Source organism: Pinus tabuliformis, chromosome 2_1 (genome assembly GCF_031772625.1).
Source record: "Pinus tabuliformis cultivar Carrire ecotype Pingquan chromosome 2_1, CPIR1, whole genome shotgun sequence".
Classification (NCBI taxonomy): Eukaryota; Viridiplantae; Streptophyta; class Pinopsida; order Pinales; family Pinaceae; genus Pinus; species Pinus tabuliformis.
The window spans coordinates 405,465,821-405,492,113 of NC_142299.1; the positions used below are offsets into that span (position 1 = coordinate 405,465,821).

The 26,293-nt window shown below is 36.1% G+C and overlaps 1 protein-coding gene and 1 pseudogene across 1 annotated transcript; one reads left to right on the top strand and one right to left on the bottom strand.

The window, feature by feature from the left end:
* On the bottom strand, positions 1-25,229 carry LOC149200602 (uncharacterized). Its single transcript, XM_089400999.1, has 4 exons — positions 25,061-25,229; positions 24,191-24,718; positions 3,848-3,937; positions 1-92 (listed from the first exon to the last, which is right to left on the bottom strand). Exons 1-4 carry the CDS (start codon positions 25,227-25,229, stop codon positions 1-3), a joined length of 879 nt encoding a protein of 292 aa, XP_089257125.1.
* On the top strand, positions 25,228-25,926 carry LOC149200603 (uncharacterized; annotated as a pseudogene).
* Positions 25,927-26,293: the final 367 nt, after the last annotated feature.

Here is a 26,293-nt window from a genome sequence, read left to right on the forward strand (position 1 = left end):
TTACACAAGTTCTGGAGATATCCAGCTAGGTGCCCCAAATGGAACCTTCATTCCTGATGACTTGAAGTTGAACGAGTTGTTCATGGGATCGTCTGCAAGCCCAAAATTTGCATGGCATCCTAACCCTTCTGATCCCAGGATACCACTGGACTCATTGCTCTCAATTTATATCCATTTTGGAGCTCGGAACATATCCCAAGAAACACAAAAGGTTGACATATCTTTGCAAAAGATTTCTGCTGGAAAGGGGATGGTCGGAGTAGGACTATCCAGAGTTATTTTAGCATATCTTGCAAACCCTTTCGCCAAATTTCCACCTAATAAAAGGCATCAAAATCTATAATAAAAAATGAGTTGCATTAAAACACTAAGCAGTGAGGGCAGAAAAACTATAAAAAAGAATAACATAATAACAATCCCACCCATTTTTTTAACAATTTGAGAAAGAACAGTATGAGGGTTTAACCTCTGGAACAGAGCATAGCATATTGAACTTTTGGGTGTTAGCGATGTAGATCTGTTCAAATGAAGTTTATACCGTTACTTTCTCTCTTTTAGAGTTATTTTAACATATCTTGCAAACCCTTTTGCCAAATTGCCACCTGATACAAGGCATCAAAATCTATAATAAAAAATGAGTTGCATTAAAACACTAAGCAGTGAGGGCAGAAAATCTATAAAAAAGAATAACAGAATAACAATCTCACCCATTTTTTTAACAATTTGAGAAAGAACAGTATGAGGGTTTAACCTCTAGAACATAGCATAGCATATTGAACTTTTGGGTGTTAGTGACGTAGATCTGTTCAAATGAAGTTTATACCGTTACTTTCTCTCTTTTAATGATTAATATAAGTGGACTACATACTAATTTGTGCTCATAGGGAATTGAATACTCAACACTGGACCAAATTATCTGATAAAATAAAGCGATGCCTTGAAAGAGGACCTCTTAAATTGCCAGCTTACACAAGTTCTGGAGATATCCAGCTAGGTGCCCCAAATGAAACCTTCATTCCTGATGACTTGAAGTTGAACAAGCTGTTCATGGGATCTTCTGCAAGCCCAAAATTTGCATGGCATCCTAACCCTTCTGATCCCAGGATACCACTAGACTCATTGCTCTCAATTTATATCCATCTTGGAGCTCGGAACATATCCCAAGAAACACAAAAGGTTGACATATCTTTGCAAAAGATTTCTACTGGAAAGGGGATGGTCGGAGTAGGACTATACAGAGTTATTTTAGCATATCTTGCAAACCCTTTCGCCAAATTGCCACCTGAGTTTTTGGTCCTTTAATTATACATATGATCCACATTGTTTTGGTCCCCTCCACATACTATTTAGGTCTAGCAACGTGATCTTGTAAAAAGAAAAAAACCAAAATGTCATGAGTCTGTCATCCACTCTAACGAGGTCAACTTAAAATTACATTGAACATCATCACTTCATACATGTCACAAGGATGATGATCCTTAGATAACAAACTTATGTCCTTTGAATATATCTGGAAGTAACGTCTCGCAGGTCCTCACATATAATGTGTCTCGAGATTCAAATATAATGACAAGAGGAATTGCCATAAAAATGCATTAAGAGATATAGACACATATTGTCACAGAGTTCACTAATACATAGCCATAGAACTTCGCACAAGTTCTCATAGAATGGAATCTTCGATTCTTCCACAGAGAAATTTATCATTTTACTCCTTAGAAAATTTCAAATATATTTTATAAGGTTGATGCATAGGTTAACCTTTTAAACTACATAACATTTTTTATGTTACATTTTTAATATTTTCTAACAAAATGCAAATTATATATAAAATATACTTTTAATTCTCATCCTATTGTAACACACAATAATTTTAATCATACACATACACATAAAAGTGACCAAACAAATATTTATTAGATACTTAGCCCATTACAATTTCTCTATATTTACCAAATTACAATATCAGCCAAATTACAATATCACATTCTAATCAAAACAGTGTTAAATAGACACTCACAACTATGCGTTCAGGTACTGACAACTCCGCCTTTTTTTTGGAGGATATTGGTTGTTGTAAACTAAAAAGATTGCATGTTTTCCCTTTCCAAGTAAGATCAAAGACCAACTTGATATGTCATATTCTTTAACAACAAAACCAATACATGGTCTAGTTCTCTGCCTTCCTTTAACTGAGCTACAAGTTGGTGCTTTCTAGATGCCATGCCATTTTTAGGTTGGAACATAATATATTTATAAAAGAGTAATGTACCACGTTGCATCCTAGACAAAGAGGTTTCATAGACTCAACCTGCATAAAGTATGGCAATCAACCTGCATAAAGTATTACAATCATATGATATGAAAGTAAGAATGTGTTTAATCTGTGATTCACCAATTGATAATGATGTTGACACATAACGTATGAAATGGATTAAACTTTTTTTTTGCTAAGGCAAAAGCGAAACTTTCTATTCCATCGGAAAAAAAAATATTGTACAAAAGGCTTAACACACAACTAGTCGTTGGATTACACTATTATTCATAAAGTATGTATTGTAATTATATGATATGAAACTTAGAATGTGTTTAAAGTATAGCTACCAAATACGGAAATTTGGCAATTCGATTCAAACATCGAATAATTTGATGAAAATTCGATTCGGTTCATGGTAGCTTTGTTTGGATGACAGAAAATTCACCATTTGTAATTTATTTTAGTTTATTGCACGGATTTGTTAATTTGTGTCTAAGATAATAGTAAGTTCAGTGATCCCTAAGTACCATTTATAGTTTATTTCAGGGATTTGTTAATTTTCGTTTTTAGAATAGTAAAGTAGTAATCCTTAAGCATAAAATAGATATCTGCCTTATGGCAGGTAGGAAATGGAAAGGCCACCGGATTGTAGGTAGGAAATGGAAATCAATTTTGAGTGGAGAAAATTTGTTATTTTTAATTTGAGTATTGTTTTAAAGATTTAAAAAGCTGAAATAATAAAAAAAAAACAAGCAAAATCTTGAAGAGTAAATTTTATAATAATTAATTGATTTTTTAAATATAATATATTTATATTTAGAGAAATCTTATAAACATATTTTTGAATGTTTGATTTTTAAATATGTTTTAGTTATAAAAGATTTTAGATAAAATTTGAAATTAAAGAAAAGTAGTTCTTAGTTTAGAATATTTAATTTTTAAATAAATATTAATCATAAAATATTTTTAAATAAGATTTGAAAGTAAGAGGGAAGTTTTGAATTTTGAGAAGAAGAGAGATCTTGGAGCTAAGATAAATGTGGTTATAATTTTGATAAGTAAACTCTATTTTTAAAATTGTTTATATTGATTAAAATTATTAAAAATTATTTAAATTTCAAAATGAATGGGAAAAAATTGATAACGCATTGTTGTTACAAGAAAAAGAGTATATATATTTAAATGTTTAAGATATATACTTTCGAATTTTTTCCGAATTGAAATTTTTCCAGTCGAATTTTAATCGTATTGTATTGAATCCGAATTCGAATCCTAACTCGAACTTGGTAACTATGGTTTAAAGTATGTGTTGTAATTATATGATATGAAACTAAGAATGTGTTTAATCTCTGATTTACCAATTGATAATGATGTTGATACAGAAAGTATGTCATTCCTCAGTTAATAACGATGAAAAGAATATCAACCACGAAAAGGAAAGAAACAAACATCATGTATGTTAGCTGCTATTACTATTTACAAACCAAAACATCAAATTTACACCCATTATCATTTTTTGAGATATATATTACGTTGATGATGAGAATATTAACCATTAAAAGGAAAAAGAAAAAAAATAATGTACGTTACCTGCTATTACAAACCAAAACAGCATTGCACCCATTATAATTTTTGGTGACACATATTGCGTGGTTGCTCTCCCTGATATTATTTGATGCTCTGCAAACAAATACCAACAGTTTCGTTAGATACTCACTGAAGGAGAGCTCACTGTAATAACAATAACCAGGTGCTCAAAAACCTGGCTCAGGTGGGTACCCCTGACCATGTATTAGGGTAAATAAAAAGTAAACAAAACCAAAGTACTTTTTAAAATTACTCTAACAAGAAAAACCAGAGTATTATTTCCTCTATTGATCATATTTAGACAACTATTATAAATAAACTGAGCATAAATTGAGCTTACTTTTTTCCTAATGTTCCTCAGAGGGATCCATCGTAAAACCACTGCAAATAACATAATATAAATTGAGCTTAACCTTTTATCTAATGTGACTCAAAGGGATCCATCTTATATGAGATCGAGTGGATAGGGTAACTTTGCATCTATTGAGTACCAAGAGTGCGAGAGGGATAGTAAAAAAATGAAAATCAAGTATAAATTTTTAGCTTCTTTAAAAATCAAGAATTAAGATATAGATATGTTATTTTATTTTTCTGGTTAAGTTAAGGAAGAATCTATCTTAAATGAATCATGAATAAAAAAAAGATATGCTATTTTATTTTTCCACCTTATCATATTTAATATAATGTACTTAAACGAATCCATTTTAAATGATGTGCAGTAACTTTGAATCAATTGAGCCCAAGAGTGTGAGAGGGATAGAGAAACAAAAAACAAAAAAAGGTGCAAACTTTTTGTTGTTTTAAAAATCAGGAATTAAGACAGATATGTTATTTTATTTTTCCACTTTTACCCTATTTATAAATGGTTTGCTTATAGTAGAGGCCAGTCCAAAAAGATTAAGACAGACATGTTATTTTATTTTTCCACTGTTTTCCTATTTATAAATGGTTTGCTTATAGTAGAGGCCAGTCCAAAAATATTGAGGTTTGTTTATCTTATTTATAGCATGTCACAAGGATGATGATCCTTAGATAACAAACTTATGTCCTTTGCATATACCTGGGAGTAACGTCTCGCAGGTCCTCACATATAATGTGTCTCAAGATTCAAATATAATGACACATATTGTCACAGAATTCACTAATACATAGCCATAGAACTTCGCACAAGTTCTCATAGAATGGAATCTTGGATTCTTCCACAGAGAAATTTATCATTTTATTGCTTAGAAAATTTCAAATATATTTTAGTGTCACCATAAAGGTTTGATGATATAGTAAGCTTAGATGTCATAGAGAAATATTACCACAAAACCTTCGTATTGATCACATGAAAAATTCTTTAGATATCCGCATGTCACGGAGAAATTTGTGCCTCATATTTGTATTAATTATAGTGCATCATCACTTTTCAGAGTAGAGATGATTAATTCTAGAACTTTGCTTGGATTTATTGTCCTTCTATATTTCGACCTTCATTCTTTATGAATTTTTCAAAGATGGATAACTTGGTATCAAATTTATCTCTTTGTGGAATGCTAGGACGAAAGCACATCTTGCATTGGTCGCAAATTATGAGGTGGCAGAAAAATAATAAGCCCAAGAAGGAGTTGCAAAAGATCCGGGTTACTCAACTTAAGGAGATTTTAACATTTTTGTGCTTATTATTTAATTAGAATTTCTGATGTTATATTTGAACTTATAGACCAGAAATATTTCCAATGCCTATATATGTGCAGTTCGTGATTTTTATTTTATTTTTACTGAAATGGAAGATAGCACGAATCTGGCTTCTGTGGATGATATACAATTTAGGAATCTTGTATATTCCACTACTACTATTGTCCTTGCTGATTCTGCAGGTATGAGTTCGTTTCTTCAGAATTAGAGACTTCCTAGTGCTATTGTTGATGCTTTTCCTGAACATGATGAACATGAGCAAAGTAATGATGAAGACACTGACCGAAACTCTAAACACAGAAGGCAAATTGTTGACTCTCCATCATTTACACATGGTGAAGATTTAAGAGGTATTTGAAACAGGAGGGTAATATAAGTGGACTGTAGACTAATTTGTGCTCATAGGGAACTGAATACTCAACACTGGACCAAATTATCTGATAAAATAAAGCGATGTCTTGAAAAAGGACCTCTTAAATTGCCAGCTTACACAAGTTCTCGAGATATCCAGCTAGGTGCCCCAAATGAAGCCTTCATTCCTGATGACTTGAAGTTGAACGAGTTGTTCATGAGATCTTCTGCAAGCCCAAAATTTGCACGGCATCCTAACCCTTCTGATCCTAGGATTCCACTCGACTCATTGCTCTCAATTTATATCCATTTTGGAGCTTGGAACATATCCCAAGAAACACAAAAGGTTGACATATCTTTGCAAAAGATTTCTGCAGGAAAGGGGATGGTCGGAGTAGGACTATCCAGAGTTATTTTACCATATCTTGCAAACCCTTTCGCCAAATGGCTACCTGATACAAGGCATCAAAATATATAATAAAAAATGAGTTGCATTAAAACACTAAGCAGCGAGGGCAGAAAATCTATAGAAAAGAATAACAGAATAACAATCTCACCCATCTTTTTAACAATTTGAGAAAGAACAATATGAGGGTTTAACCTATGGAACAGAGCATAGCATATTGAACTTTTGGGTGTTAGTGACGTAGATCTGTTCAAATGAAGTTTATACCGTTAATTTCTTTCTTTTAATGATTTATATAAGTGGACTGCAGACTAATTTGTGCTCATAGGGAACTGAAAACACTGGACCAAATTATCTGATAAAATAAAGCGATGTCTTGAAAGAGGACCTCTTAAATTGCTAGCTTACACAAGTTCTGGAGATATCCAGCTAGGTGCCCCAAATGAAACCTTCATTCCTGATGACTTGAACTTGAATGAGTTGTTCATGGGATCTTCTGCAAGCCCAAAATTTGCATGGCATCCTAGCTCTTCTGATCCCAGGATACCACTGGACTCATTGCTCTCAATGTATATCCATCTTGGAGCTTGGAACATATCCCAAGAAACACAAAAGGTTGACATATCTTTGCAAAATATTTCTGCAGGAAAGGGGATTGTCGTAGTAGGACTATACAGAGTTATTGTAGCATATGTTGCAAACCCTTTCGCCAAATTGCCACCTGAGTTTTTGTTCCTTTAATTATACATATGATCCACGTTGTTTTGGTCACCTCCACATACTGTTTAGGTCTAGCAACGTGATCTTGTAAAAAGAAAAAAACCAAAATGTCATGAGTCTGTCATCCACTCTAACAAGGTCAACTTAAAATTACATTGAACATCATCACTTCATACATGTCACAAGGATGATGATCCTTAGATAACAAACTTATGTCCTTTGCATATATCTGGGAGTAACATCTCGCCATAAAAATGAATTAAGAGATATAGACACATATTGTCACAAAATTCACTAATACATAAAAATGCATTAAGAGATATAGACACATATTGTCACAGAATTCACTAATACATAGCCATAGAACTTCGCACAAGTTCTCATAGAATGGAATCTTTGATTCTTCCACAGAGAAATTTATCATTTCACTGCTTAGAAAATTTCAAATATATTTTATAAGGTTGATGCATAGGTTAACCTTTTAAACTACATAAGATTTTTTATTTTACATTTTTAATATTTTCTAACAAAATGCAAATTATATATAGAATATACTTTTAATTCTCATCCTATTGTAACATACAATAATTTTAATGATACGCATACACATAAAAGTGACCAAACAAATATTTATTTGATACTTAGCCCATTACAATTTCTCTATATTTACGAAATTACAATATCAGCCCAATTACAATATCACATTGTAATGAAAACATTGTTAAATAGACACTCACAACTCTGCGTTTAGGTACTCACAACTCTACTTCTTTTTTCTTTTTTTTGAGGATATTGGTTGTTGTAAACTAAAAAGATTGAATGTTTGCCCTTGCCAAGTAAGATCAAAGACCAACTTGATGTGTCATATTCTTTAACAACCAAACCAATACATGGTCTAGTTCTCTTCCATCCTTTAACTGAGCTACAAGTTGGTGCTTTCCAGATGCCATGCCATTTTTAGGTTGGAACATAATATATTTATAGAAGAGTAATGTAGCACGTTGCATTTTAGACAAAGAGGTTTCATAGACTCAACTTGCATAAAGTATGGCAATCAACCTGCATAAAGTATTGCAATCATACGATATGAAAGTAAGAATGTGTTTAATCTGTGATTCACCAATTGATAATGTTGATACAGAACGTATGAAATGGATTAAACTATTTTTTTTGCTAAGGCAAGAGCGAAACCTTCTATTCAATCAGAAAAAGAAATATTGTACAAAAGGCTTAACACACAACTAGTCGTTGGATTAAACTGTTATTCATAAAGTATGTATTGTAATTATATGATATGAAACTAAGAATGTGTTTAAAGCATAGCTACCAAATACGTCTGTATCAGAGAAATAAATACGGAAATTTGGCAATTCGATTCAAACATCGAATAATTTGATGAAAATTCGATTCGGTTCATGGTAGCTTTGTTTGGATGACATAAAATTCACCATTTGTAATTTATTATAGTTTATTGCACGGATTTGTTAATTTGTGTCTAAGATAATAGTAAGTTCAGTGATCCCTAAGTACCGTTTATAGTTTATTGCAGGGATTTGTTAATTTGCATTTTTTAGAATAGTAAAGTAGTAATCCTTAAGCATAAAATAGATAACTGCCTTATGGCAGGTAGGAAATGGAAAGGCCACCGTATTGTAGGTAGGAAATGGAAATAAATTTTGAGTGGCGAAAATTTGTTATTTTTAATTTGAGTATTGTTTTAAAGAGTTTAAAAAGCTGAAATAGTAAAAAAAAAAAGCAAAATCTTGAAGAGTAAATTTTATAATAATTAATTGATTTTTTAAATATAATATATTTATATTTAGAGAAATCTTATAAACATATTTTTGAATGTTTGATTTTTAAATATGTATTAATTATAAAAGATTTTAGATAAAATTTGAAATTAAAGAAAAGTAGTTCTCAGTTTAGAATATTTAATTTTTAGATAAATATTAATCATAAAATATTTTTAAATAAGATTTGAAAGTAAGAGGGAAGTTTTGAATTTTGAGAAGAAGAGAGATCTTGGAGCTAAGATAAATGTGGTTATAATTTTGATAAGTAAACTCTATTTTTAAAATTGTTTATATTGATTAAAATTATTAAAAATTATTTAAATTTCAAAATGAATGGGAATAAATTGATAAGGCATTGCTGTTACAAGAAAAAAAGGATATATATATAAATGTTTAAGATATATACTTTCGAATTTTTTCCAAATTGAAATTTTTCCAGTCGAATTTTAACCGTATCGTATCGAATCCGAATTCGAATTCTAACTCGAACTTGGTAACTATGGTTTAAAGTATGTGTTGTAATTATATGATATGAAACTAAGAATGTGTTTAATCTCTGATTTACCAATTGATAATGATGTTGATACAGAAAATATGTCATTCCTCAGTTAATAAAGATGAAAAGAATATCAACCACGAAAAGGAAAGAAACAAACATCATGTATGTTAGCTGCTATTACTATTTACAAACCAAAACAGCAAAACCAAAACAACAAATTTACACCCATTATATTTTTTGTGATATATATTATGTTGATGATGAGAATATTAACCATGAAAAGGAAAAAGAAAAAACATAACGTACTTTACCTGCTATTACAAACAAAAACAGCATTGCACCCATTATAATTTTTGGTGACACATATTGCGTGGTTGCTCTCCCTGATATTATTTGATGCTCTGCAAACAAATACCAACAGTTTCGTTAGATACTCACTGAAGGAGAGCTCACTGTAATTACAATAACCAGGTGCTCAAAAACCTGGCTAAGGTGGGTACCCCTGACCATGTATTAGGGTTAATAAAAAGTAAACAAAACCAAAGTACTTTTTAAAATTACTCTAACAAGAAAAACCAGAGTATTATTTCATCTATTGATCATATTTAGACAACTAACAATGTAAACTATGAAACGGGAACTGATACTGTTACCCGTTTCGTAGAGATAACTAAAAAGTGACCTGATTTTGAAAATGGGTGATGCAGAATGCACATGTTTTTTCTAGAGCATAGTTTTTGGCACTTTAGTTTTTTTATGTACATCACGTTTTAGAATGGTAGTGATTTTCATGCTGATGTTAAAAAGTGAGCATTCAGCATCACACTCCTTTCTTAAAAGCCCTGTTTTTTGGCTTTAAATTTTTTAATGTATAAAATGTAAATAATTATTTAGTAAATTTGATAATTTTTGAAATGGTCGTTTTCTTCACATTTCCTTGTTTTTTATTATAATTTTAAAATTTTTTTTCGTGAGGTTTTTACTGTTTTGCATTTTTAAATTAGAAGGTCGATATTTAGACTTTTCGATATTCTACATATTTATACATCCTTAATTAATTTTTCAATCGACATGAAATAATTGTTTCTAAAAAACAATATTTTTTAACAATGGACATAAAAATAACCATTTTTAACATAAATATAACTAAAAAACTACACGTTTTGATAATTTTTTGTTAGAATTGACATGTCAAAATCAAAATTTTTATACGATAATTTTAACTAAAAATGGTTAAATAATAGTTTTTTCTATGAATTTCATGTCAAAAAAATAAAAAAAAATCATTTTTTTTTTCAAAAAATAATGATTAACTTAAAAATCAATGCAAAAATCACATATTACCAATATTGAACGCATAACAACCATAATTGAGTGTTTATTCTTCTCATAAAATGTCAAAGTCAAAACATTGCAAAGCTTGATTTACAAGCATAACTTAAATTTAATCAACAATGTCACGTAATCCAAACTCTTTGTCCTCTAGAGTTTCATCATTGTCCTCTTCCACAATATTTTCTGTTTCATTTTGCTCATTTTCCTCTTCTAATGGGTCTTTGATGTCTGCGAAACTCCCAATGTTGGGTGGTTGGGGTTCCTTTGCCTTTTTTGCCACACGTGATTCACTAAAGTCCCCTTTCTTCAACCCAATTTCTTGCATTGCATCTGGAAGAAATTGAAGAGCATTAATTCTTTGCTGAATGAAATTGCACTGTACTGGATCTTTTTCAATTGCAATGCAATTTCTTCCTTTTTGAAGGCAACATGCTAGTGTTGTACCTAATTTTCAAGCACAAAAGAAATAATGAACTAAATTAGTACAATGACATATTAATTAAAAAAATAACATATTGAAATTCAATTCCATATAATAAAACTTACCTGAGCCAGAAAATAAATCCAAAACCCAATCTCCTTCATTTGAACAAATGTCTATAAGATAGTTAATCAATAACTGTGGTTTTTGATAAATGTTAACTATCTCTCCTTTTGCTTCTTTGTCTTCATATGTTAGTTTTCTCACAACAACATCATAACTCAGTATTTGGCTATGACTCTTTCTGTCTACCCGATTAAAAATCATAGACATATGGCTATCATCTTTTGCCCAACTATCAATATGAATGAACTCACAATCATTTATAAATTGTTGATCTTCATGGTGAAGAAGATTTGGCTTTTCCCTGTAACACGAAATAGTAAAAGTTAAATTAACTTGTACATAAATAAATTTTTCAACATTAATCAAATATACATTTTAAACGTCTTACCATGTAAGCTGCATCCTTGAATTTGTTTTCCCCTTGAAGCTTGACAATATCATTGCCAATTGTGTGTCTGAATGAAATGTCACAAATCTCCATAATGGTGATGACGTGACTTCTACAAATCCCGCAACCACTTTACTAAAAGCTTGATAAGTATAAGGGTCACTATCATAGTCAATGTTTGGAATATTGAAACCATGGGGAATATCTGCAATGACTAGGGCATAATCCCTTTTAGGTATGAGTTTAGCAATGTCTTCACAGTCGCCTTGTATTACTTGATATTGAATAGTGTCTAGCCCATTCCAAATGAAATGATTAAGAGTTGGATCAAGTTGAATATCCTTAAGACGTTGCTTCCTCAGTCTTTCGATCTTTATCTTTTGGATAAAGGTTTTGAAACTATCTGGCACTCCATTATCATCCTTCCTCATATTTTATAAAATAAACAAATATATGTGTAAGTTATAAATTAAAAATAGTACACAGGTGAATAAAAATGAATGTATAAATCAAGATACCTTTTTAAATGCAAGATAAAAAGATTTTAATGTTGATGTAGAACTTGCATCTGGATAGTTGCGTACGACATCATCCCAACTATCTTCATTCAACAATCTAACCATTTGTTCTTGAATTTTCATGTAAATTTTGTGAGTGCATAGATAAAGTAACAAAAAGTTAATATAATGATATGTATAACAAATACTACCAAGAACAGCATGTTTTATTTAAAATATAATTATAATCTAGAAATAAATAAGAATATTTCAAGAAACTTACTTTTGAAATTCTTCAGACATTTCCTCCATTGATAATTCCCCTGACCTCACACGAGATAATATTGTTTTGACAATTTTCTCATCTTTCACTCCTTGCATCGCCCTCCAAGGTGTGATAGTCATATCGTCTGGAAGATGCTTCATTTCAGGAGCTAATTTACTGTTGCCACATATGAATGGCTTAGACTTTTTGACCTTCTGGTTTTTAATGGCAATGTCTTCCCACATGCCAAAAATCTCATCAATCAACCTCCAAACATCTCCAGTTCTAAATGCCAATTGGAAAATGTTATCAACATCTCTGAATAAATCACTATGTTTGTTGCCCTTTCCACCTTTTGAATTGGTTTTCTCTTCAATTTGATATCCTATTTCCATACAACATTCCTTTCGGAACTCTGCAGTAACTTTTGTCCTATCCCCACCACATTTTTCTTCAAATTCACTATGAATAAATCTAACCCTTTGGATGAAAGTCATAGACATCCTATATTCATTATCTGAATTATGATCCCATGCCACTAACTTTGCTTCTGTATCAGATAAACCAGCATAAATGATACATTTCATTGTTTCAAAATGTGGGTTATTAGGATATTCCTCCATCAATTGTCTTTGAGCTTCTACAGAATGGTTCCCCCCAAGCACATAATAATTGTATTCAAAACATTTTGACTTATCAAATGCTTCTTTGTTGGGAACTTGAAGTGGATCAACAAGAAGCACATAACTAACCACATGAGCATATGGATTGTACCTCATCAATGTCTTCAAGTTGTGAACATGCAGATGATGTGGCTTTCTAACTTGATATTGACATTGTCCTTCACTTGCTTTATAGGTTTGCCTGACATTAAGCTGAAATGTGCGACCACCATCAATTAAGTTTCTCTTTGTCAAATTCTCTCGAATGACATTTTGTTTTGTTTTGATAATTCCATCTTCTAAATCAGCTCCTGGTGTAATGATTTCTCTGCTTTCTTTTGAAGTTTCACTAGGTTCTTGACTGCTAGTAATGACTGCTTCAAAATCATCAACTCTACTTTTCTTGGTCATAACATTCCCACCAGAGTTATTCTTGGGCATTGTTACTTTTGGATTTTTATGGCTCTTCTCAGTTCCAATGTCATCATCAGTAATGACAACATATGTTTCATCGTCAATTTCAACTTCATCGTTCTCAAAAGTAACTTGTTTACCCTTGCTAGATTTATCCACCAGAGACCTTTTTTTTCTGATTCTTTGGATGTAGTTTTGTAGCATTATCAATTACTTCATTTTGCCTCTTTTCCATATTTTCTTATGACACTGAGTAAAAACTGCTGACAACTTTCATGATATCATTCTCAATGAAATGAATGCCTCCCAACCTAATTGAACAAATTTCAACGAAATTCTGCCAAACAAAATATCATATGTCAATAAAAAACAAAGTTAAAAAATATAGTGAGACACTTTAAAAAACGCAAAATACAAATATAAATAATAATACTTACGATGTTATCTGTCATCTCATTTACGATTTGACTACACAACTTTGTAGATACCTCGCTCGTATCATACAATGAATATGATAGTTGGTATTTAACCCTTTCATGTGACTTGGGAGCTTTTGTAAGTACGTAAACAACTTCAGTGTTCGTTACCGAACACATATCTACGACTCTTCCCATCACCTCAAAAATTCCACTATCATTCGGTATATCGATATATAGATATATATTCACATTTGTGCTTTCTCTTTCTTTCACATACCACATTCTTGATGGAAATTTCACCTCTTTCGAATTCTTCCAGTCTGAAATTATCTTCTTATCACTTGAGGCACTTGATAGATTTGTAGTCATGAGCTGAGGTGGAGTTCGTTCACCAATGTTTCTTTTAGATGCACCTTTATGAGTCTTTGGTCCAGAAAGATTCACTGAAATTCTCTTTGATGCCATTTTCCTGAAAAATAGAAACACATAAATCAGTAAATAATAAAAACATATTGACTTAAAGTAACAACGCAAACTTATCACAAATTTTAATCAACAATCGCCCCCCGCCCGGCAACCTCACCCAACCGCCCGCCTCACCCAAACCCCCCTCCGCCCGGGCTCCCTACCTCTTCCCACACTCGCCCACCCCGCACCACCTCACCCGCCCACTCCAAACCTCCTGGCGCCCTCACCCCTTCGGGTGCCCTCGCCCGCCCGTCCGCCAAACGCCCTCACCCAACCACCCGCCTCAACCGAACCCCCCTCCGCCCGGGCTCCCTACCTCTCCCCCAACCCACCCACCCCGCACCCCATCATGCACCCCTCACCCAACTACTCAACCCCTCCCGGCGCCCTCGCCCGCCCCCCGCCCGGCGCCCTCACCCACCCGCCTGCCTCACCCGAACCCCCCTCCGCCCAGGCTCCCTACCGCACCCCCTCACCCCGCAACCCTTCACCCGCACACCCCGCACCCCCTCACCCGCCGGCCCCTGCCTGCCGGGCGCCCCGCCCTGCATGCCGGGCGAGGGCGCGGGCGGCCCGGGTGACGCCTGCACGAGGGCGCCCAACCTCATGCAGGCGCCACCCGGTCCGCCCGCGCCCTCGCCCGACAGGCAGGGTCGCCCTGCTTGCCGGGTGAGGGCGCGGGCGGCCCGGGTGGCGCCTGCACGAGGGCGCCCTCCCTCGTGCAGGCGCCACCTGGGCCGCCCGCGCCCTCGCCCGGCAGGCAGGGTGACCCTGCCTGCCGGGCGAGGGCGCGGGCGGCACGGGTGGCGCCTGCACGAGGGCGCCCCCCCTCGTGCAGGCGCCACCCGGGCCGCCCGCGCCCTCGCTCGACAGGCTGGGCGATTACGGGAATCGCCCTGCCTGCCGGGCGAGGGCGCGGGCGGCCCGGGTGGCGCCGGCACGAGGGTTGGGCGCCCTCGTGCAGGCGCCACCCGGGCCGCCCGCGCCCTCTCCCGGCAGGCAGAATCGGCCTGCCGGGCGAGGGCGCAGGCGGCCCGGGTGGCGCCTACACAAGGGCGCCCAACCTCGTGCAGGCGCCACCCGGGCCGCCCGCGCCCTCGCCCGGCAGGCAGGGCAACCTTGCCTGCCGGGCGAGGGCGCGGGCGGCCCGGGTGGCGCCTGCACGAGGGGCGGGCGGGTGAGGCCGAGGGCGGGTGAAGCGGGCGGGCGGAGGGCGGGTGAGGCCGATGGCAGAGGGTGGGTGAGGCGGGCGGGCGTCGGGCGGGTGGGCAGGTGAGGGCGCCCGTGGGTGGGTCGTGCGGGCGGTTGAGGGCGCCCGGGTGTGGGTCTGGCAGGCGGGTGGGGGCGCCCGCGGGTGGGTGGGGCGGGCGGGCGGGCGGGTGAGGGCGCCCGCGGGTGGGGCGGGCGGGTGTGGCGGGCGGGTGGGTGAGGGCGTCCGCGGGTGGGGCGGGCAGGTGTGGCGGGCGGGCGGGTGAGGGCGCCCGTGGGCGGGTGGGCCGAACGGGTGGGCGGGTAAGGGCGCCCATGGGCGGGTGGGCCGAACGGGCGGGCGCGTCGGGGCGGGCGGGGGCGGGTGGGTCAGGGCGTTTGGGGAGGGCGTTTGGGGAGGGCGTTTGGGGGGGCTGTCAGGGCGCCCGGAGGGGCCAGGCAGGCGGGTGAGGGGGGGCGCTGTTAAGGTGCCTGGAGGGGCCGGCGGGCGGGCGGGCGAGGGGGGGTGTGGAGCACCCACTGGTGTTAAGAAAATGAGGTTGACCGGGCCCACCATGCTCACGATTTTTCATGAAACTAATTTAATATGAAAGTTTTCCAGAAAAAAATTTAACTTACCTTTTAATTACGAGAATTCTTCGTTGATTATGTTGTTGATAGCGATTTAGCTGCTCCACAAATTCACGACCTATTTCAACGATTTAGCTGCTCCAAAAATTCACGACCTCTTTCAACGATTTTCAAAAAACCTGGATGTGATGTTAGTAGTAGTGATAATGAAATTTTAATATGTAAGTGAAGTTACAGGGATGTTTTACTGTACAATTAATATGGGATAATTTGTTTTACAATATTATAAAGTGAATATTATTGATTTGTTTTACAACAGGTTGAATGTGGGATAATTTGTTTTAAAATATTTTAAAGTGAATATTGTAGTATTGGAAAGCGAATATTATATGGTTTAACTATTATAATAATTGTAGAAGTTGTAGTGTACAATTTTAATTATGATTTCATAAAAAAATTTAGTTTACATTTTCCAATAAATTGTAGAACAAAGTAATAAAGGTAAATAAATTTAACAGATCTTTTGGAGGGCAATATTTTCGCGAAACTTTTTGGAGGGAAATATTTTCGCGAATTTTTTTGGAGGGAAAATTCCATTCTTTAAGCTATATAATATCTTTAGGAGACTCTCCATTTGTATCATTCAACATCTTCTATTTGAAAGGGATGGATTGTTCTGATAGTGAAGTTTCGATTTATACACCATCAACCTCTGCATCGCGTAACAACTCTATTCATATTGATGAACATAGCGGGAATTCTTCCACTATGAATAGAAAGTCACTTCTTCCACTTAGTCCTGATTCTAAGGACTATGAGAGTAGCACTGATGAAAGAGGGGATGGAGAATTTCATATAAATAGAGAGTCACATATTCCACTTAGTCCTACTTCTAAGGACTATGAAAGCCGTAGTGATGAAGAGCATGATGGTGAACTTCAAAAGAAGAGAGTGTCACGATGTCCACTTAGTCCTAATTATGAGGACTATGAGAGCAGCAGTTTTGAAGAGCATGATGGTGAAGTTCAAAAGAATGGAGGGTCACGGTGTCCACTTAGTCCTAATTCCGAGGACTATGAGAGCAGCAGTTTTGAAGAGCATAATGGTGAAGTTCAAAAGAAGGGAGTGTCATGGTGTCCACTTAGTCCTAATTCTGAGGACTATGAGAGCAGCAGTTTTGAAGAGCATAATGGTGAAGTTCAAAAGAAGGGAGTGTCACGGTGTCCACTTAGTCCTAATTCTGAGGACTATGAGAGCAGCAGTTTTGAAAAGCATAATGGTGAAGTTCAAAAGAAGGGAGTGTCACGGTGTCCACTTAGTCCTAATTCTGAGGACTATGAGAGCAGCAGTTTTGAAGCGCATGATGGCAAATTTCAAAAGAATGGAGTGACACGGTGTCCACTTAGTCCTAATTCTGAAGACTATGAGAGCAGCAGTGATGAAAAGCATGATGTTGATTTTCAAAAGTATGGAGTGTCAAAGTGTCCACTTAGTCCTAATTCTAAGGACTATGAGAGCAGTAGTGATGAAAAGCATGATGTTGATTTTCAAAAGCATGGAGTGTCACGGTGTCCAGTTAGTCCAAATTCTAAGGACTATGAGAGCAGCAGTGATGAAGAGTGGGATGATGAAATTCAAAATATTGGAGTACCACAGTGTCCACTTAGTCCTAATTCTGCGGAATATGAGAGCAATAGTTATGAAGAGCGTGATGATGAATTTCAAAATAATAGAGTGTCACTGTGTCCTCTTAGTCCTAATTCTGCGGACTATGAGAGCAGCAGTGATGAAGGACATGATGATGCACTTAGTCCTAATTCTAATGAGTATAAAGGTAGCAGTGACAAAGGACGGGATGTAGCATCTTCAATAAGTAAGTCACATTTTCAACGTAGTCCTAATTCTATGGACTATGAGAGTAGCACTGGCAATGCATATGAGGAAGAATATCCATTAAACATCGAGTCAGATTTTCCATTCAGTCTGAATTCTAAGGACTACGACAGTAGCACTGAAGAAGCAGAAGATGAAGAATATCCCCCAAGTCAATATTTGAAAAGCAAGGATGATCATAGTGTGGATAACATTCCTCTTAGTGATGATGAAAATCCTTATACAAATGATGATCAAATGATGGAGATGTTTCCAAGAAACATTGTATCAAGGAGTAGGAGCAGGCCTTTTCGTATCAATGCAAGTTGTTCTAGTTATACAAGGGGTAGAGCAGAATATCTGACGAGAAGAAGTTCTATCAGTGCTCTCATTTCAAGTGAATGTTGCCAAAAAGATTGCTTGAAACATATGGATTTCAAATTTGCATTAGAAAGCAGGAAGAGATATTTGTCAATGAATAAAAGCATGCAAAATTCATATTTAGTTGGGTGCATGCAATCTACATTGTCAGGTTATGATTATCATATTGGGACTTTTTTAATCTGTAGAAAAGGTTTCAAAATGTTTCATTCGATTGGGAATTTTCGTCTCTCGAGAATTCAAGAAAATTTGGAAAAGGATCCCACATTTTATTCAGAAGTACGTCATAAAAAACACTTTGGTCCATTATCAAATATTGCAATGTCATGGATGAAAGATTTCTTTTCAAAGCATGGAGAGTGTATGCCAAATGGAGAGACAATACATATTCCTGAATAATTTTTCAAGACGAGAAATCTACAACTTATACAAAGAATATGCAGAAGGTGCTGAGGGACATGGCCAGTTTATTACATATCAATATTTTGTGAAGGTATGGAAGAAAGAATTCAACAATGTCCGTATTCCTAAGAAGACAAGGATGGGGATTTGCAGTACATGTGCTTCTCTTAAATAAAAAAGGGACAAAAGTGAAGGCTCAGAAAGAGGTAAGCGTTTATAACTTTAACTTTTAAAATTGTATAGTCATCAACTATGAAAACATATTTCTTAATGAATCTCTTTTATGTTGTGTAGATTTAATTGTCAAACAACTTCTGGAGCATCGCGAACAACAAACAAACGAAAGGAAGAAGTTGTACAAGCATCGAAAAAAGTGCTATGATAATCCGAATAAATATTTGGGTTTGATAATTGATGGTATGGACCAGAAGAAAACACTTTTACCACATTTTGTTCACACACCCAAAAATTTACAGGAGGAAAACTTTATTCAATTTCACTTGGTCGGTTGTATGGTCTTCAATGGGAAAATGTTGCCAAGGGTGTACTTCACAGCTCCAAATATTCACAATGATGCAAATCTGACCATAACTATAATTCATGATGTGATTTCTCATTGGTCTGGTAATCTTCCTGAAGTTTTGTATCTACAATTGGACAACACTTGCCGTGAAAACAAAAATCAGGTTGTTTTTGGATATCTAAACATGCTTGTTGAATTGGGAATTTTTCAGAAGGTAAAGGTTGGTTTCCTTCTTGTTGGGCACACTCATGACCATATTGATCAGATGTTCAACCGTTTTTCAGTCACATTGAGGAGGAAGGAAGTTGGTAGCTTGCCATCACTAATTGAATGTATTAAGAAATCATACATGCGAGAGCCTACTTTTGATGTGTTGGAAGAAACTATTGACATGCGAAGGTTTATTCTGGGATCATATGGTGAGGGGAGATGCATTGAACAACTTAATGACATTAGCTTCCAACATCAATTTCGTATCAAAAAAATTGATGGGAACACACTAATATGGGGCAAGAAGTATTCAACTACTACAGAATGGGCACCGTCATCAGGATTGAAATTTTTGAAGTTCATTCCAGATCATCCAATATTTGCATCAAAAATATTGTTATTACAATCAGTTGGTGAATTTCAGAATGCACGTAGACAGAACAGGGCTATAAATTATTCCGATTGCCTGGAAGAAATTAAAAAATGTATTAGATATACATATGAGTACTTTGACATTGCTGATTCTGTTTGGTGGGAGTCGTTTTTCAATAATCAAAGTGATATCATTTCGACAACAATAAATGAAGATATACCTTTGAAAAATCCATTTATTTGGCCACATAATGTGTCGAATGAACATGAGGAAGTAAACATTGTTGAACATCAACAATCTCAAGGTATTATTAATTCTTCACAGGCAGAGGAAAGAGAGATGTATATTGGTTCCAGAAGATCTCGTGCACAATGTGAAGCCATGGAAGACATTTATAGGGGTTCAGTACAGGATATTAAGGAGGGTTGCATGATTGCAGTGCTAGCAGATGGAGATCCCAATGGCTATCCATTTTAGGTTGCTAAAGTTATAAAGGTCTTTACAGAAAATGAGGATGTTACAAATGTTGAAGTACATTGGTATGCCACAAATACACACCCATTCAATGGTGTGTATAAGCCAGAGATGGTAGTTGACAAAAAAAATGGCGGAAAAAGAAAAAGAAAGGGTACAAATGTAAATCGCCGCCGCACAGACATATTAAAATTGGAGGATGTAGACATACTTGTTTATGACTTCAATTTAACAAAGAGAGGAACTCTTCGCTTCAAGACGATAGAGATTCTAAAAAGGTTGTTACCAGAAGGAATAGTGTTGACATGGGAGTCACCTGAAACCAGTCGTAGATCTAGAAGAATTTTGAGACCTGAAATGTTGGGCATGCATGTGGACTCAGATGGGGCACTAGTTGATGAAAGAGAAGAATATGGAACATCGTCGTCAGCATCCAGTCACTCATCTGAAGATGTGAATTCTGATGGTGTGCCAGAAAACATGAGTGATTTTGAATAGTTGTTTAAGACAGTTTATATAACTGATGTATGCATCGTATCTTCAAATAAAATTAATGTTTTCCATATGGTGTTAAATGAGAAGTTATGAGGCATTTTTATGTTGTTGGATTATATGTCTTAGTTATGATAAATTTTATTGTTTAAAATATCTACAATGCAATATTAAATTAGAGATATAAAATATGTTTTATTCAATATACAAATAATGACTTTTGAATGCATTTAGTGATGTAATTTGTTCATAATGTCATGTTTTTTTATTATTTTATAGTTGAAAAAATTTCAATTTTTTTTGTATCTAGCATGTTATGGTTGAAAACATGTTAAATTTATACTTAGGAAAGAAAAATGATATTCTACCAAAAACATTAGTGTGTTTTTTCCCGCATAAACAACTTTGTTTGACACATAGAAATTTGGTTTTATTAGCATTTTTTTTAAATACTGAAAATTGACCCTAAAAAATAAATCATTGTTCCAGTGTCATCAGTTTCATTTTGAAGTTATATTTTGCACGAAAATTTCATAGTAAATTTTGTAGTCACTGCCAATTTTAAAACATGTTCAAAATTGACGCCTAAAAAATAAAAACATCGTTCCAGTATACACACTTTTCGTTTTGAGCACTGTTTTTGATGTTTTTTTGGGGTTTTTTGGCCAGAGTTCCCGTTTTGAGTTTATAGTTCCCGTTTCATAGTTTACATTGTTAACTATTATAAATAAACTGAGCATAAATTGATCTTACTTTTTTCCTAATGTGCCTCAGAGGGATCCATCATAAAACCACTGCAAATAACATAATATAAATTGAGCTTAACCTTTTATCTAATGTGACTCAGAGGGATCCATATTATATGAGATAGAGTGGATATGGTAACTTTGCATCTATTGAGTACCAAGAGTGCGAGAGGGATAGTAAAAAAATGAAAATCAAGTATAAATTTTTAGAGATATAGATACGCTATTTTATTTTTCTGGTTAAGTTAAGGAAGAATCTATCTTAAATGAATCAGGAATAAAAAAAAGATATGCTATTTTATTTTTCCACCTTATCATATTTAATATAATGTACTTAAACGAATCCATTTTAAATTTTAATATAATGTACTTAAACGAATCCATTTTAAATGATGTGCAGTAACTTTGAATCAATTGAGCCGAAGAGTGTGAGAGGGATAGAGAAACAAAAAACAAAAAAAGGGGCGCAAACTTTTTGTTGTTTTAAAAATCAGGAATTAAGACAGACATGTTATTTTATTTTTCCACTTTTATCCTATTTATAAATGGTTTGCTTATAGTAGAGGCTAGTCCAAAAAGATTGAGGTTTGTTTATCTTATTTATAGTATTTAAGTATTTTAAATAAAATAATATAATCTAAATATAATATTAAATTTATTTATTTTAAATTATATAAATTTAGAATTTATTGAAAATTGAGAGGGATAGATTTTTTTATATATATTTTTAATTGTTTAGAGATTTGGGATTAAGATGAATCCATTCTCATTTCTTTTTTTCATTTTTAATATATTTCTAAATAATTTGCAAATAATATATAAAAATAAGAAAAAAAATTGACCTTTACAACTTATATATCCTGCTTGATACTTGATATTTCTAAATTAAAATGAATCTATGCTACTTAAAATAAAATAAGTAATGTAGTTTCTAAATGTTTTCTAGAGCAACAAAGTAACAATTTACTTTTTTCTCTCTCTATGAACATGTGATCTGAAATCTACATTTTCATCTCGCTAATATCTTCCTGCGAAGTTACAATGGGAACACTATTTCACATGCTTGGAAACTGAAGCGTAATTTGAACACTATATCATCACAGGCCTATAATGAAGGATCCTTCATAGCTTGTAAAAGTTAGTGATCCAAGTGACAGCGAATAGCAGATTGGATAGAAGTGAAAACTGATAGCTGGTGAGGTAGGAAATGGCACCAGAGATAAGACCAATCCAATATTTTCCCATGACATGGATTCTTAAAATGTTGAGTGGCCATTTTTGTATGAGCCACTCTTCAGTGAGTTGGAGGGAAGATGTTCTCCCTAGGGACTACACAAAATGTCATAATAATGGAGTTTGAGTATTTGCAATGTTGCAGTTGAAGTATGCAGTGTTGCAAAAAGTTAAAATTTGAAGCCAGATTTGTGGAATTTCACAGGTCATAGGTTTCTGCAAAGAAAGGCTTAGAAATTTCACAATGGTAGATCAAGCTTAGAAAGGCTTAGAAATTTCACAATAGAATGTTTGCGGAACCCATAATGGAAGTCTTCAGCGTCCCTAGAACAAAATGGTTTTGTTTAGTAGAATTGAATGTGTGCAGGTGCCACCACCAACAAAGCTTGCAGATTGTGGTTATCTCTGCAATAGTGTTGTTGCATTTGTGCATGCCAACCTAGATGATTTTTCCTCGACAGAGAGATTGCTCTCTCCCACGGGCAATAAGTAGAACTCCAACAACATTATTTTGGAGGTGGGGCAGGGGACTGACAGGAAAATAATAGACATTTTTTGCGAAACCGTAAGTATATTGAATCCAACAAAATTTGTGTTAGTATGCAAATAAATAATAATGATAATTGTATAATTGTAGGAAGATTTGATGCATTTACTTTTTCAGCTGGGGAGTGCAGGGCTAAAGCTCTAGAACCAACATTTTATTTCACTGTGGCCAGGGAGGTCCACACTATTTTCTTACAATGTTTCCATCACCACGGTGTGGCACTTACATTCACTCCGGTCTGTCCTAACAACCCAAGGCACTCTTGAAACACCATTCTTGCAAATATCCAGCAAAGATGCACTATATTCATCATGCAACAGAGGTGTGGACTCTGGAGGGAACCTCTTAAGCCATTATTGCTAAAGCTATGCCCCAAACTGGCTTCTTCCATAAACAGTAATAGATTGTGCTGGTTTTGGTCAAACCCAATCTTTCACTTGCTCGGATCTGGAATTTGAATCTGGAAAATTGTGAATTATCCTGCTTTAACAATACGACATTGATAAACTTCATAAGCCCTTCCTATCTATTAGATATTAAGCTAACAGTATACTTTTCACTACAAAATCTCAAACAATTTCAGGTATGATTGCTGAAACAGCAAATTGAAATTGCAATGGCAGTTTAAGGTTCCATTGAGAACTGTAAAAGATAAAATGGGTCTTGTTTGTCTGAAACAGATCATGGGTACAAAAACTCAAATACAGAGTTTTAATTGCCAGGTTGAAGCATAATTATTCAGCCAAATGTTTGATAAAAATAAAATGCCTGAAACTACTCCCATTGCTTATCAACCATGAGAATTCATGTTTTAGAAATCAATTCTTCAAAAAAAAAAATCAAAATGTCGAGAGTGGGCAAGATTACTGCATTCATTGGGGTAACATATGCATCTTAGCGCGATCCCGCAGTCCCCATCAGGGCTCTGGCATTCATCATAGAGTCTGAGGTCCAATCCACGATCTGGAAAAGAGAAGGATAGCCAAATTCCATATGACCCAACAGCGTCATTGTCCTCTTTCCTATACACACTCGTATAATGCGAACATTGCAAATCCTTCAAGCTCCGTTTCCCCAGCCTCTGGAAATCCGTGGCGCAGCAAACCGGCGAGGACGAGGAGCTTCGAACCTGCTCCCAAAGCCCATCAAATGCAGGGCAACTCCTGTACAGAGCCTGGCAATCCACAGAAGTATTCTTACACAGCTCAGAATACTTCTGAGAGCAATTGAGAAGAAGAATGGTGTTGTGGGCTGTAGGCGGAAGGAGGGAATCTGGCGAGAAAGATCGATGATCTGAGATGGGATTGAGAGTAGAGCAAGTAGACATGGCGGGATCTGAGATTGCCATGGTTTTAGCTTTGTAGTTTATTTCCTTCCATAAACTCCACGAACTCTCTGGCACGACGCACAAATGTCAGGTGGAAAGTGAAACGTTTTTTAAGGTTTTTTAATGTTTTAAAACATTTTTTATTAAATCAGACGACTGATTTTTGTTCAATCGTCTAACAAAAGATCTAACGGCTACGATTAGGACAGAAAGGCATTTGGGGGAGTTCATTTCAGAGGGAATGCCTTACGGCGTAAATATTTCAGAGCTACACCATATTTTCATACATAATATATATTAATAATTCGATTATTTTATATGGAGTGATTAAAAGGTTGAAAATGACGATCCAGTTGTTATTTTTTAACCTGGGAGATTAACATGTCTAAGTATACTTTGATATTTAAAACCTCTGTTTATTAGCAATATAGCACAAGCGTTGAAAGCTGCTCTTCCCCCATTTATATAGATAAGCCAATGCAGCCATAATTCTGGCCCAACGATCCCAATATCGTCCACCTTTGCATTTAGTGAGAGGGAAAATAGGTCTGTCATTAATTGAGATTGCGCCTCCTTCATGGCGGAGCCAAATCCAAATCCAACAGCCAGAGATGATGAACAGCAAGTATTGTTTAACGCCACCCGCCATAAGCATGAGCTCTTGCTTTTTGAGGGTCTTCCGGTGTACACATGCAGCGGCTGCAAATAATACGGAGCCAACAGTGGTTACAAGTGTAAGATTTCTTCTGGTTCTAAGTGTAAGAATTTCACTCTGCACGAGAACTACGCCGCTCTCCCAGATGCCCTCCAACACCAGTTTCGCAGCGACGTGATCATAAAGTTTCGTTCCAAGACGTTTCTGAGGCACCACTGCAGTGCTTGCTGCGAGGTGATGAAAGGTTTTGTGTTCGAAACTGAAAGGCATAACACAAGGCTCCATCCCTTGTGTATGGCGCTTCCTAAAATACTCGACTACGGTGGGCACACAAATCACAAACTCAAAATTCTGACGGGTGATTTAAAGGGAAAAGCGTACACTTGCAGTGCCTGCCACGGTTACATGCATTGCGGTGGTTGGAGATATCGGTGCGAGGATGTGGCGTGTAAGGTTTACGTGGATCCGAGTTGTGCTAAAAATGACATTTTTGGACTCTCAGAGCATGGTATTCATCGAGTTGCATCCGTGGGTCCCAACACATCTGGCGATAAAGGAGCTGTTTTGGTTCAGTCAATGGCACTTTGTTTTCACTTTGTAGGAGCTCGATATTGCCTCTGATGGATCATCCTGAAATTGCAATCTATGATCCAAACCAGTCTGGACTTGGTTCAGTAGAGCGAACTTGTAGACATGCCACGAGTCACTATTTCGTCTTTTCATACAAGAAACTACAATGACGAAATTTCAATCCAATGCTTCAGGTCACCTGTTTGGAATGTAATTCAAGAGTCTACTGCAAAAAGCTTTGAAATTCGGACACGAGATTCAACGCAATGTCTTCTCAAATGGTTTTTTTTTTAGCTTCTGAAACGTCGCAGAAAAAAAGTTATAGAGAAAATGTCACGATGACCTGTTTGGAGCAGCGAAACCCTAGAATCCAAATCTCTGATACCAAATGTTATGAAACCAGCTCAAGAAAAGGTAG